At 43.3% G+C, this 13,035-nt stretch overlaps 1 protein-coding gene across 2 annotated transcripts in view; it reads left to right on the forward strand.

Annotated features, from left to right (window-relative positions):
* Positions 1-13,035, forward strand: part of Ars2 (arsenic resistance protein 2) — an 842,642-nt gene that overhangs the window by 344,475 nt on the left and 485,132 nt on the right. For both annotated transcript variants that reach the window (XM_080275726.1, XM_080275727.1), the window contains one exon: positions 6,864-7,157. In XM_080275726.1, coding sequence (XP_080131852.1) covers positions 6,864-7,157 — 294 coding nt within the window. The remainder of the gene's footprint in view (positions 1-6,863; positions 7,158-13,035) is intronic.

A 13,035-nucleotide genomic window follows, 5' to 3' on the forward strand; every position in this document is an offset into this window, starting at 1 on the left:
AGGCAAGCTATTGTCCCTGTAGGGCCATCCTGTGCAGTTAACCAATGTTCCCTTGTGGAAATGAGGTGCGGTGAAGTGTGTGGAGGTTTGGTTCCTAGATGGACATCTCATTTCATCTCTCCACCTAGAATACAGGGACACCATAGTAGGTTCCACATCACCCAGTTACTTGGCTGTTTGGTTACCACCCAGTGTTGTAAATGATTTCCTGGGTTACGGGACACCATTGGTTTGTTAGTCAGTTTAGTCACTTAAAGAAGAAATAGGCAGTATAACGTCACATGAGTGGACTGGTTGGGTAAAGTCACAGAGTAAGCTTTGTCTTCAGGGACTGTTCTAATATCAGCTGATTGACTGGTTATTCAAGAATTTGGACCCAGTCCAGCAAAGATTGGTGCTTAGACTTATTGTCAGATAAATGGTGTGTTACTGTACATTCTGTGATGTCTTTTTCTTGTAAAAGGTATTGTGCAGTTTTAAAGTGTTTGTTGTGAGACTAATACAGGAACAGTATTGTGTTGCTGAAAGTGCTTAATGAATGTATTGTGACTAGATATGTATCGTATGTGGTGGGGGTTGACTGAAGTGACCCAAAAGGAAGCTTCCATTGCCACATGACATAACCCCATAAAGCCCATTTATCTGAGAAAAAAAAAAAAATCATTTTAAACTAATCTAGCTTAACATAACCCCTTTGGATAGCATGGGTTGGTTGTAAATTATAGACAAAAAAAGGCTGATCACGGGTTTATAAAAATTGAGCATATTGCTTGGCAAGGGTGACGGATGGCAGTGTCATAGGAAAGTATAGCAGTGACCTTAGAAACTTCAGTGATGATTTTGAAACAGATAGTTTTGGAGAGAAATTTGTATGGGGGGGGGGGAAATCATGAAGTGGTGGTTTTAGGAAACCGAATTATTAGATTGGGAAGTTGTAGTGTACTGTAATTGCTTCTGTGTATTCCTTTTCCCATTCGTCATTATGTGTTCTTCAATAATGCTCATCCCACTTATGGTATTATGCTGAGAACAGGAGTAGGATGATGATTATGAAGAACAGGTTGATAATTAAGGTGGTGAATATATGGAGGCTTATTCTATCTATCTCTTGCCAGACACCTTAATCCCGTAAGGGGTGGCCACAAACAAATTGCCTCCATGTCACCCTGTCCCCTGCCATTTCATTGCCCTGCTCCCAGCTCACACCCCCTTCTCTCATATATCTCTCCACTCCATCCTTCCATCTCATCATTGGCCTCCCCCTCCCTCTCCCTCCCTCCACCTCACTCACATACACTCTCCTCATCAGTCTCTCACTCTCCATCCTCTCCACATGGCCAAACCACCTCAGTGTGTTTCTCCTAATGCTTCCTGTCACATCCATATCCACACCGCAACGCTCCTTCACTTCCTCATTTGTCAGTCTGTTTCTCCACGTGCTCCTCTCAAATTACTCATTTCCACTGCTCTCTTGACTTCTGTCCCTCCAACAAGGTCCAGGCTTCACTTCTGTACATTAGAGTTGGTATCACAATACTGTCATGTAGTAGCTTTTTCACATCCCTGCTCAATTCCCTGTTTCTTATCATTGCTTTCAAAGAACCAGCAACTTTTCTTCCTTGTTGCACTCTTTCAAGCACTTTACCCTTTAAACTTCCATCCTTACTCATCACACTACCAAAGTTCTTAAATGCACCCACATTTTCCACATCCTCCTCATCCAACCTCACTGTACGTTCACTGACTTCACTTCTCTCGAAGACCATAACTTTACTCTTCCTCACATTCACCTTTAGATTCCATTTCGTACACACTCTCACAAACTCATCCACCAAATTTGCAGCTCCCCTTTGTCTTCGTTTCAAAAAATTTCATCTGCAAACAACAGTACAGGTAACTCGCACGGAACACGATCTCACGGAACGCGCTCGCAATTATACACGGTAAGGGCAAGAGTGAAAGATGAGTTTTGGGCGAGAGTAGAAGCATGTATGGACAAGTTTGAGAGGAGCGAGAGAGTGCTGTTGATTGGAGACATGAATGGCAAAGTCGGGAATGTACGAGTGGATGGAGTGGTTGGTCAGTGGGGTGTGCCAGCGGAAGTAGATGGGAATGGTAGTGCTTTGGTGGACATCTGTGCTGGTAAGGGGTTGGCAGTAGCCAACACCTACTTTCGTCATAAGATGATCCACCGGTATACATGGAGAGTAATGAGGAGGATGGATGGTGAACTTGTTGAACGAAAGGCAATGATAGACTACGTGTGTGTGGATGAGCGAATGAGAAGACAAGTGTTGGATGCAAGGGTGTGGAGAGGGTGGGGGAATGGAGTCTCGGACCATCACTTAGTGATGGCCAAGGTAGAGCTGCAAAGAAAGTGGTTGAGGAGGCGAAGGGGAAGACAGGAGGAAGCAGCTCCTGTGAGAAGAGTGGAGAAATTGCAAGATATTGAGAAGAGGACAGAGTATAAGAGCATAGTGGAAGAAAGATTGGGAAGGTATGAGCTAGAGCAGATGGAAGGGGTGGAAGACTTATGTAAGATATTCACGGAAGAGATAAGCGCAGCGTGTGAGGCGGTTTGTGGAGTGAGGAGGAGATGCAAGGGTGTGCAAGGGACAGCATGGTGGAATGATGAGGTGAAACGAGCTGTGGAACAAAAGAAGAAGGCATATGGTGAATGGTTGGCGAGTAGAGGTAGGGGAGAAGATGAGAGAGAGAAGAGAGAGGTATATGTGAGCTGGAGAAGGGAGGTTAAGAGACTGGTGAAGGAGAGTATGAAGAAAGTGGATGAAGAGTTTGGGAGGAATCTGAGTGTGAAATGGAGGGAGAGTAAGAAATTGTTTTGGACGGAGGTAAAGAAAGTAAGGCAGTGTGAAAGGGGAAATAGTAGGGGAGTGAAAGATAGGAATAATAGATTGTTGGTGGAGAAGAGAGAGAAATTGAGGAGATGGAAGGAGCACTTTGAGGATTTGTTGAATGTAGAGAGTGAGAGCAGTGTGAGTATAAGTGGTTGGGGAATGGCTGGGAGAAGAAGAGATGAGAGGAGGGAGGAAGAGATCAGTAGGGCGGAAGTAGTGGAAGCGATGAAGAAGATTAAGCTGGGAAAGGCCCCAGGAATTGATGGAGTGTGTGGTGAAATGCTTAGGTATGGGGGTGAGATTGTTGTGGAGTGGATATGGAAGTTGTGTAGATTGGCTTGGGAAGAGGGAAGGGTTCTAGAGGACTGGAAATCAGGTATAATTGTTCCTCTGTACAAAGGAAAAGGGGAGAGAGAAGTATGTGGTAACCATAGGGGTATTTGCCTTCTTAGTGTGACTGGTAAAATATATGGTAGAATACTCATTGATAGGGTTAGGCATATGACAGAGGAGCTAGTTGGAGAAGAACAAGGGGGATTTAGGAAGGGAAAAGGGTGTGTAGATCAGATATTTGTTCTAAGATGTTTAGTGGAGAAGTATCTAGAGAAGGGAAGGAAAGTGTACGCTGCCTTCATGGACTTGGAGAAAGCTTATGACAGAATAGATAGGAAAGGTATGTGGAAGGTATTAAGAATATATGGAGTGGAGGGGAAATTGTTGAGTGCTGTGAAGAGTATGTACGAGGGAGCTAGGGCTACGGTGCGAGTGGATGGTGAGCTGAGTGAGTTCTTTGATCTCAATGTGGGACTGAAACAGGGGTGTGTAATGTCTCCATGGCTGTTTAATATATATGTGGATGGGGTCGTAAAGGAGGTACAAGGTAGGGCAGTGGATGTGGGGGTGGCCCTAATGAATGAGGGTGAGATTTGGAAGCTTCCGGTGTTGCTGTTTGCTGATGATACAGTATTGTTGAGTGAAGATGAATGGGAGTTGCAAGGTTTGGTGAATGAATTTGGGACAGTGTGTAGGAGGAGGAAGCTGAAAGTTAATGTAAACAAAAGTAAAGTTATGGTGTTTGAGAGGAATGAAGTCACAGAGTGTGCAGTGAGGTTGGATGTTGAAGATATGAAGAATGTGAGTGCATTCAAGTACTTGGGTAGTGTGATGAGTAAGGATGGAACTTTGGGGGATGAAGTACGTGAAAGGGTACAGTAGGGAAGGAAGGTTGTTGGCTCACTGAAAGCAGTGATGAGAAATAGGGAGGTGAGTATGGAAGTTAAGAAGTCACTGCATGATGGTATTGTGATCCCTACCCTGACGTATGGAAGCGAGGCATGGACCTTGCAAGAGGGGAACAAGTCAAGAGTGAGAGCAGTGGAAATGAGTTACTTGAGAGGAGCATGTGGAGTGACATGGAGGGACAGGTTGACGAATGAAGAAGTGAAGGAACGTTGTGGGGTAGATGTGGATGTGGTTGAAAAGATTAGGAGAAATACACTGAGATGGTTTGGACATGTGGAGAGGATGGAGAATGAAAGACTGACTAAGAGGGTGTATGTAGGTGAGGTGGAGGGAGGGAGAGGGAGGGGTAGACCGAGGATGAGGTGGAGGGATGGAGTTGAGAGGTATATGAGGGAGGGGGGGGTGAGATGGGGGGAGGGGAGTCAAATGGTGGGTGACAGAGTGACTTGGAGGCATTTTGTCTGCGGCCACCCTTTGCGGGATTAGGGCGTCGGGCTATAGATAGATATAGATAGAAGGGCTGGGATACATATAAGTCAATGTAAGATTAAAAAAACATTATGAAAACTACAAATTAACGCAGGAGAGGCCTTTGAAAGATCAAATCCTCGAACGTCACCGCAGCGCACGGTTTGTTTTGATTACGTGACGATCTAGGCAGGAAATTATTCAGTCAGAGACATTCCCGAGTACAGTGGCACAGTATTTGTAAGTTAAATATTTACAGTACTGTACTGTTCTGGTAAGTTTATGTGCAATTTAAAGTACTATTAAATAACGTTAAAGCAAGAAATAAAGTCTTATAACCAGTTTACCTGATAGGCGTCAGAATATTGCCTTTTTTATTTGTTCGTTTTTTCCACAGTACTGTACAGTATTTGTAAGTTAAATATTTACTGTTCTCGTATGTACTGTACTTGTAAGCACTTAAATAAAGTTAAATCATTAAATAAAGCCTTGTAACCAGTTAACCCGAATTATATGATTACCCATGATCGGCGTCGGAATATTGCCTTTTTTGTTTGTTCGTTAAACTCTTACTGTACTGCTTTTCTACAGTACTGTATTTATAAGTTTAATATTTACTCTTCTGGTATGTACTTGTAAGCAATTAAACCATTAAATAAAGCCTTGTAACCAGTTAACCTGATTTATACGATTACCCATGATCGGCGTCGGAATATTGCCTTTTTTGTTTGTTCGTTAAAGACTTGTAATCAGAGAAAAATACATTTTTGTCTTGGTATGTTTAACTATTTGCTCAGGTTTGCTGTAATGGTTTGGATCATTTGATGCAATGTAACTTGTAGAAAACTGTGAAAACTTTCGGGAAGTGAACGAAAATCTGGGACATGAAACTGACCTTGACTTCACCCTCTCATGTATCATCTGTCAGTTCACCACCTGCTATCGTGATGAGTGGATGTACGATTTTTTCGTTCGTGGCCATGCCTAACCACACATAGTTACACCCATTATCTCGACCCAGACAGAAAATACAATCTTTTTCCTCCCTTGCAAAACACAAACAACCACCCTGTTTACGAGACAGCAATATATATTGCGAAAATAACAAGGTAAAATGATAAAGACGAACGTAAAATGATAGAGAAAGATGAACATTTTATGACGGAAGAAGTACGTTTTCCCTGTCTGTAAACGTATTTATTTCTGCTTTGTATCTGTATTCGTAATAATTAGACTTATTGTTAGTTCTGAAACTGCATTACGATTCTATTCTTAGCCATTCTCGCGGTGTGGGAGCTGGAAGTTGTGACACAACTTGCTTATTGCTAATCGGACTGACCCTCCACTTTATTCTCCCGTGGCAGAGTCTAGCCTTGGAGGACGTGCAGTTTTCTCATTCAGGACTGAAAATTCAACTCTTTCGCTCCCTTTTCCAAGCATGGGCACAACGATAACATAAAAAATAACTCGAAACTACCATAAACATATATCAAAAAGGTGAAAATGTATTCATAACATTTTTTTTTTTTTTTTCCAGCCATTCTTAACATTATGTACTGAAATCATTCGATATCACAGTACTGCATTTCTAAGTTAACTATGTACTGTTCTGGTATGTACTTGTAAGTTAAAGCACTGGTACCAGTTAACCTGATTTATATGATTACCTATGATCGGCGTCGGAATGTTTCCTTGTGTTTACGTACAGTGTTTGTGTGTTGAAGATTTGCTGTGGAGTACTGTATTTGTGAGTTATAACATTAAATAAACCTTCTAACCACTTAAAGTGCTTTCTAGTGATTACCAGTGACAGATAACAGCAAAACAACACATTTGGGGGGTCTAGGGAGCAAAATACAGAGTATTTTAAATATATGCGATTTCGCACCTAACACGGCACGGTAGGAACGTAACCCACGTGTTCCGTGCGAGTTACCTGTATATGGAGTTTCCAAACAGTGCCCTCTCCTCCTAGGGCCACTCCAACATCCACTGCTCTACCTTGTACAGTATCTCTTTTATCCATATACAGACTTAGCAACCATGGAGACATGAGACATCCTTGTTTCAATGCAGCCTTCAAATAGAAAAATTAACCCAGTTCACTATTCACACACACTGCAGCCTTAGCACCCTCATACATACTCTTCATGGCCCTCAACAACTTCCCATCTACTCCATATATTCTTAGTACTTTCAATCTTTATCACCATCCCACCTATCCCACCTACACCATAAAGAAATGGAGGCTTATTCAAGACTTTGTGTCATCACTATCCAACTTACTCCTTACAGAAATGCGGAAGAGGAAGCGGTCTGGCAGTTCCTCCTCTTCGTCTTCCTCCTCCTCCTCCTCGTCCTCAGATGATGAATCAGATAAAGAGGAGGATGAGGAGGACAAGGAACCTCCCCCACCTGGCATGGAACCTGTAGTGGAGGAGGGGAAGAAGGAAGAAGAGATGGCAGTGGAGAAGGAAGGGAAGGTGGAGCAGGAGAAGAAAGAGAATGGTCTGCAGCCACCTGGTGAAGAAGAGAGTATGGTGGTGGAGCAGCAGCAACAGCAAGGGAAGAAGACCATGGAAGGAGAAGGTGAGGAAGAAAAGCTGAAAGAGAGAGGGATGATAGAAGGAGGAGGAGGTAACACAAGGGAAAATATAGATCAGGTGAAGGAGTAGGAGGATAGATAAAATGGAGGAGAATGGGAAGGAGGAGGAGGAGGAGGAGGATAAGATGACTGCAGAGGGAGAAGATGAGGAGGAGCAGAGAGAAAAGGAGAGATACAGCAAACAAAAGATTAGGAGGAGGAGCAAGGGAGGCAAGAGAAGATGATTGCAGGTGAAGGAGTAGGTGTCAAACTAAGGTTAGAGAAGGAGAATGGATGAAGAGAGAGGGAACAAAAGGGTACAGAAAGATGAAGAGAAAAGTACAGAGAATGTAAGGATAGAGAGAGAATGTAAGGATTGAGAGATGGAAAGAGCATGTAAGGATAAAGAAGAAAGGCAAAAACAGAATGTGAGGTTAGAAAGATAGAGAGGGTATGTAAAGATAAAGAAAGATGAGATAGAAAGTAGGAGAGAGAAGTTAAGGATAGATAAAGGTGGAGATGGATTGTGAAGGTAGAGAGAAAATATAAGGTAAGAAGGATGAGCAGAGCTTGTAAGATTAGAGGAACACCGTACAGTTAGGAAGCCCACTGATGACTTGGTTCATAATGCTCTGAAAGGTAACCGAGGCATTTTTTTGTCACGTACGACGTCACATTACAATGATAAGTTTGACCATCTGCCACAGAACTTGAAACTTCCTTTGCCCACTCAAACCCTTCTTAAAGTCCAGTTTAGTACTGTATCGGGACGAACCAATGCGGTCAACGCAATCTTCTAATTGAGGCAGGGGATATGCATTGGTCGTAGTCAGAGTGTTGACTCTGTGGTAATCGATGCAGAATCTTGCTGTCCCATCAGGCTTGGGCTGCAGGGTCACAGGGGAGCTCTGTAGGCTCACACAGGGGAGATAAGATCATTGTCTAGCATTTACTTCAACTCCTGATGGAGGACTCCTAGGCATTGGGGGCAGACATGATAAGGCGGCAACTTAACAAGGAACACAACACTCACATCGACATCATGCTCAGTCCAGGCCGTCTACCCAGGGGAGCTGCCAAAGACATCCTTAAATGAAGAAAGAAGTGTTAAACCTCTCATTAGCAATCGAAGCAGGCTGCATCCAACTGTGATTGAGTAATACCTTGATATATGATACCCCTAGATGTGATACCTCGGCTTAACGATGGGGTAGAAATACCACCATACCTCACCTAACAATGGGCAAACCCCGGTTTAACGATATTTTGATATTTTTTTTTTTTTTTTACTGCATTTGATGATATTTTAGACTAAAATTGTGTGTTTAGGTTAATTTATAAACTGTTTTAGACTAAGATTAATGTGTTTTAGCCATAGATGGGGTGAACATTTTGGGGTACAGTTTACTATATTTTTTCCACTTATATTTGATAATTTTCAGATTTTATCTGTTGATTTTAGTGAGTTATTTACAGGGGTTAGGCTTAGGTTAGCTCCTTTTGCAGCTGTTAGGCCATTTAGATTGGCTCGTTTGAATGGGTTTTGAATTTGGTTTTTGGGGGGAAACCCAAGGCTGTAAAATGCATCCCATTACAGGTGATTCCCGATCTTACAAGGTAATTGGGAGCAAGTGTTTTGCTCGTTAGCTGAATTCTCGTTAAACGAAGTGAAGAACTTATTGGAAAAATAGGGTTAGGGAGCAAGGCCTCTGAGCAACCTCCCCCCAAACCACCAAAACTGACTTTCTGATCATTTTAAGCAGGAATAATGGGTTAATACAAGAAGGTAATACACCTAATAGCATTAGAGAATGGAAGAAAATGGAAAAAAAAAAATAGGGGTCACAATGGAATGCTTGGAAGACATGGTGATACAGTAATCCTGGGGACAGAAAAAAAGCACGCTTCAAGACCGACCTTGACTGGGCAAGCTTGGGTGGAAAAAATATTTACAAAGATCAGGCAGGAAGAGGCTTGCAGAGCTAGCGTGCGAATCGTTTCCTAGCCGCCGAGGTAAACACAGCGGATGGCTGCTGCGCGACCCTCATCTTGAGTCTCGTAAGTGTGGATTTTTCGTGCCCAAAGAGGTGGTGGTGCAAATTCCAAGACCTCGTATTAGTGATTCTCGTTAAGCGATTGCTCATTAACTGGGACTTGCCTGTACTTTACATGTTAAATCTACCCCCGATACGGTACCCTGCCTAACGATGAGTTTTTACCTGACCAATTGCATCGTTAAACCAGGGTATACTTGTTCTTGGGACACAGTCCTGGGTGCCCAAGGCCACACACTGAGAGACCCCCCGTCACCACGCTATTCCCATGCACTCGATAGTTCATAAACAATTTATCCCCACACTCTTAGTTGTGCTTCAATTATCGTAATTTCTATTTCATCATAATCCGGAATAAATATACTTGCTTACTCACATAATGTAAAAAATATCAGCCGAATGTAAATTATGCCTTAACTTTTTTTTTTTCATTTTTTTTTCGTTTTTTTCTCACAGAAATGTATTTTTATGGTAAATGTTACTGACAAAAAATTATAGGAAATTTATTTGGCTACATTTTCGTGTATAAAGAATTACTGTAGGTCAATTAGGACCAATTTTATGGAGTGTGAAAGGAAATTATCTTACGCTCAAGCACAGCTTGTAGCACAATGACTGGGGCAGTGGGACGACACAGAGTGCAGGGTGGGTTGAGCGTGGTGGAGGAATACATGGGAACATGAGTAGTGCTTTGTTCTCTTTAGAAATGGACGCAAAATCATTCCATAACCAAAAAAAAAGGGCCATTTTGTTCAACACAACCAGCATTGAATGGTAACGAGCAATTGAAATGTGTGCAGACACAGCCTGTGTCAAATGGTAATGAGTGCATGGAATTTGCATGGCACCCATAAGCACTAAAGGGTTAATAGTTGTCGGGACTGATTTTCTGGCAAATGTGAAACCCTTTCACCAAGGGACAATCCGGCTTCAGCGTTGCTTTGCGAGGCACTCGCTGTTTTGAAGTCTGTGTCCTCCTCATCTTGTTCCTGGGTTATCAAACCACTGGGAACTTCATTCTGTTCAGCCAAGATTAGATGCACAGTTGGACCTCTGGAGTATAGTAATAAGGTTTCAGCATGTTAACATGGCAAAGTTGATGTTTATTATGCCTGTCAGGGATCACCACTAAGTACTGAGTACTACCTGGTTTATGCGTCACATGATTAAGGCCACAGAACTTCAGCAGGAGGCTGTCCTTGAAGAGGCAGTAGCATTAACACTTCCTCATCAACTTTAAACTCTCTCAAATGAGCATTCCTATCATACCACCTCTTCATGTTGTCTTGAGCCTGTTTCAATTCTCTCTAGTCACTCCCAAGCATTTAGACATCCAGTTCTTAAAATCTTTGACAAACTCAATTACATAATTGCACGTGGTAGAATCATCAGACCAAGCCACTTTAGTGATGGATAATGGGCCTCTTACCTTGTGGGCAAATACTAGGTCATTAGGGGAGAAACCCAAACTCTGTTGAGGAACTTCATGGGTGGCAAACAAGAGGAATGGCACTCCTCGATCCCAATCCTTCGAGTGCTCCATGCAGTTCTTCTGAAACGTCGTCTTAAGGGTCGGGTGGTATCTCTCTAGGGCACCCTGGCTCTCAGGATAGTAAGCACTGCTTTTCTCATGGGTGATATCAGGCTGGGCCATGGACTGCTGGAAGATATTTGAAAGAAAATTAGATCCTCCATCAGACTGAATCTCCCTCGGCAACCTGAACGTATTAAAGAAATCATGTGGTGCCCGAACAACTATTCTAGACTTTGGGGAACAAACAGGGATAGCCTCGGGGTATCTTGTAGAAGAATCGATTATGGTTAACAGGCACTTATTGCCAGAGGATGTAGGAGGCAGGTGTCCCATCATGCCAACTACAATATGAATAATTGGAGGGTCAAAGGCAGGAACGGGAATTAGAGGCGACTTAAGTATGGGTTGATTAGGCTTCTCCACCAGGTGGCAAGTATGGCAGCACCGCATGAACTGGGCCACATCTGCAGCCAAGCACGGCCAGTAGAACTTCGCACACAGCCGCTCCAAGGTCTTTCTCACGCCCATGTGGCCTGAAATGGAGGTACAGTGAGCCAACTGCAACAGTTCCTTTCTACAAGCACTGGGCACAAGACTCAGATGACAGTCCCACACTCCATCATCATCACTAACATACAGGGGACACCAGCTCCTCCACAATACTGTACTCCCTCCTTTACGTTAAAGCAGCTGCCTTTCTCGACGGTCCAATCCTTCACAGCAACTAATTTTAGATTCTGAATCTCTGGATCACCCACCTGCAACTCCTTCAATCTCTTAACACTCATTCTTCAACGGGAATGGGAGAGTTATTGTTGGGTAAATTCATGGACTTATCTTCCATGTAATAGCTATCTTTGGAGCCTCTCTTGTCAGTGTCCTCGGTCGCCGTCTCTGGACGAGTTTCCACTGTGGCCCCAGGATTACCAGACTTCCCTTCGCTGAGTGGCACATTGTCTCTGGTCTGCACTGCCTGTGCCTTGGATCTGGTCATAGCACATGCCAAAAACACATCTGCATCAACTTTATCAACCTTTGGGGGATCATCAGGCACAGGCATCTCGAATGATACCTTCCACATCATTTTACAGTAGCAGGTCAACCCCTTGAAGAGGAAGATGCAAGTCTCTGGTCACCACAGGGATAACCTTTGTGCCAGTTACTCCTTGAATTAGTACAAATTACGTAGCGAAGCTCCAGTATCATGTAGAATTTTCACAGGAAATTCAGCTCCGTCCAACAGTATGACACCAGAAAATAAACATGGAGCAAAAGAGGAGGCAGAGTTAGTGCTGCTAAACTGCTGCCTGGACAGCGTCTCCAGAAAGTGAAGTGACATCATGAATGGGCGCGGGCATACCACCTCCCGTCTGCAATTCGACAGCGGGCTCCATATCCCCATCCTCTGAAACAACAACAAGCTGAGAGGGGGAAGACACACAAGACTCTCCAACCACCTTTGGTCCTGGAGGGCAAGCAGAAGGAGTCACCACTGGCCCACTTCAAACAAGGTTGACAGGCTTAGACAGAACATTTGCCTTAAAACACTTTTCATCACTGTGACCTGGACACTTTCAATAAGTACAGAAGTGATTGGGGCACCTGAAAGAACTAGAGGAGAGATTAGAGGGTGGAGAAAAGGGATTAGGTTTGGAATTAACAGCTAAGCCTAGCTTACCTGTGTTTTGGTTGCTCTACTGAGGGGTATACTGCTTAGAGGGGAATTTACTAGAGAATTCCTTAGGTTTATTGGTGTTTTTATGCAGTACATAATCATCAATAATGACACCAGCTTCAGGGACTATTTTAACTGTCATGTCTGATAAATGAATTCTTAAAAGCAACGTTGGGTCTGGTTAGTACTTGGATGGGTGACCGCCTGGGAACACCAGATGCTGTTGGCATAACGTTTTCCCTACGTGTCAAGTGGGGTTGGTGGAGGATTAGTGCCCCTTCCCGTAAAACAATTAACTCTAAGCCCTTGGCCACCCCGTTTGGGATACATGGCGTCTGGCAATGAATGAATGATGAATTCACTGTCTAATTTATCCAGGAAATCCTCAAGGGTTACAGTATCCCTCAACCTAGTACAGCTTGGGTTATCACAATTTGCCACATTTCACCGCAGATCCACTTTTGGAAAGTGTCAGTCACATGTCTAGCAAATTTAAGGAAGCCTCCTGTGGATGCTTCTTTGCATTCCTAAATTGCCGATGGTATGCCTCAGGACTTATTTCATAATGAGAAAATTGAATTCTTCAGAACTGCATAATCTAAGCATTCTTCAAAACTTAA

The sequence above is a fragment of the Coenobita brevimanus genome, chromosome 62 (genome assembly GCF_032717465.1).
Source record: "Coenobita brevimanus isolate Jiangsu-jjx chromosome 62, ASM3271746v2, whole genome shotgun sequence".
Lineage (NCBI taxonomy): Eukaryota > Metazoa > Arthropoda > Malacostraca > Decapoda > Coenobitidae > Coenobita > Coenobita brevimanus.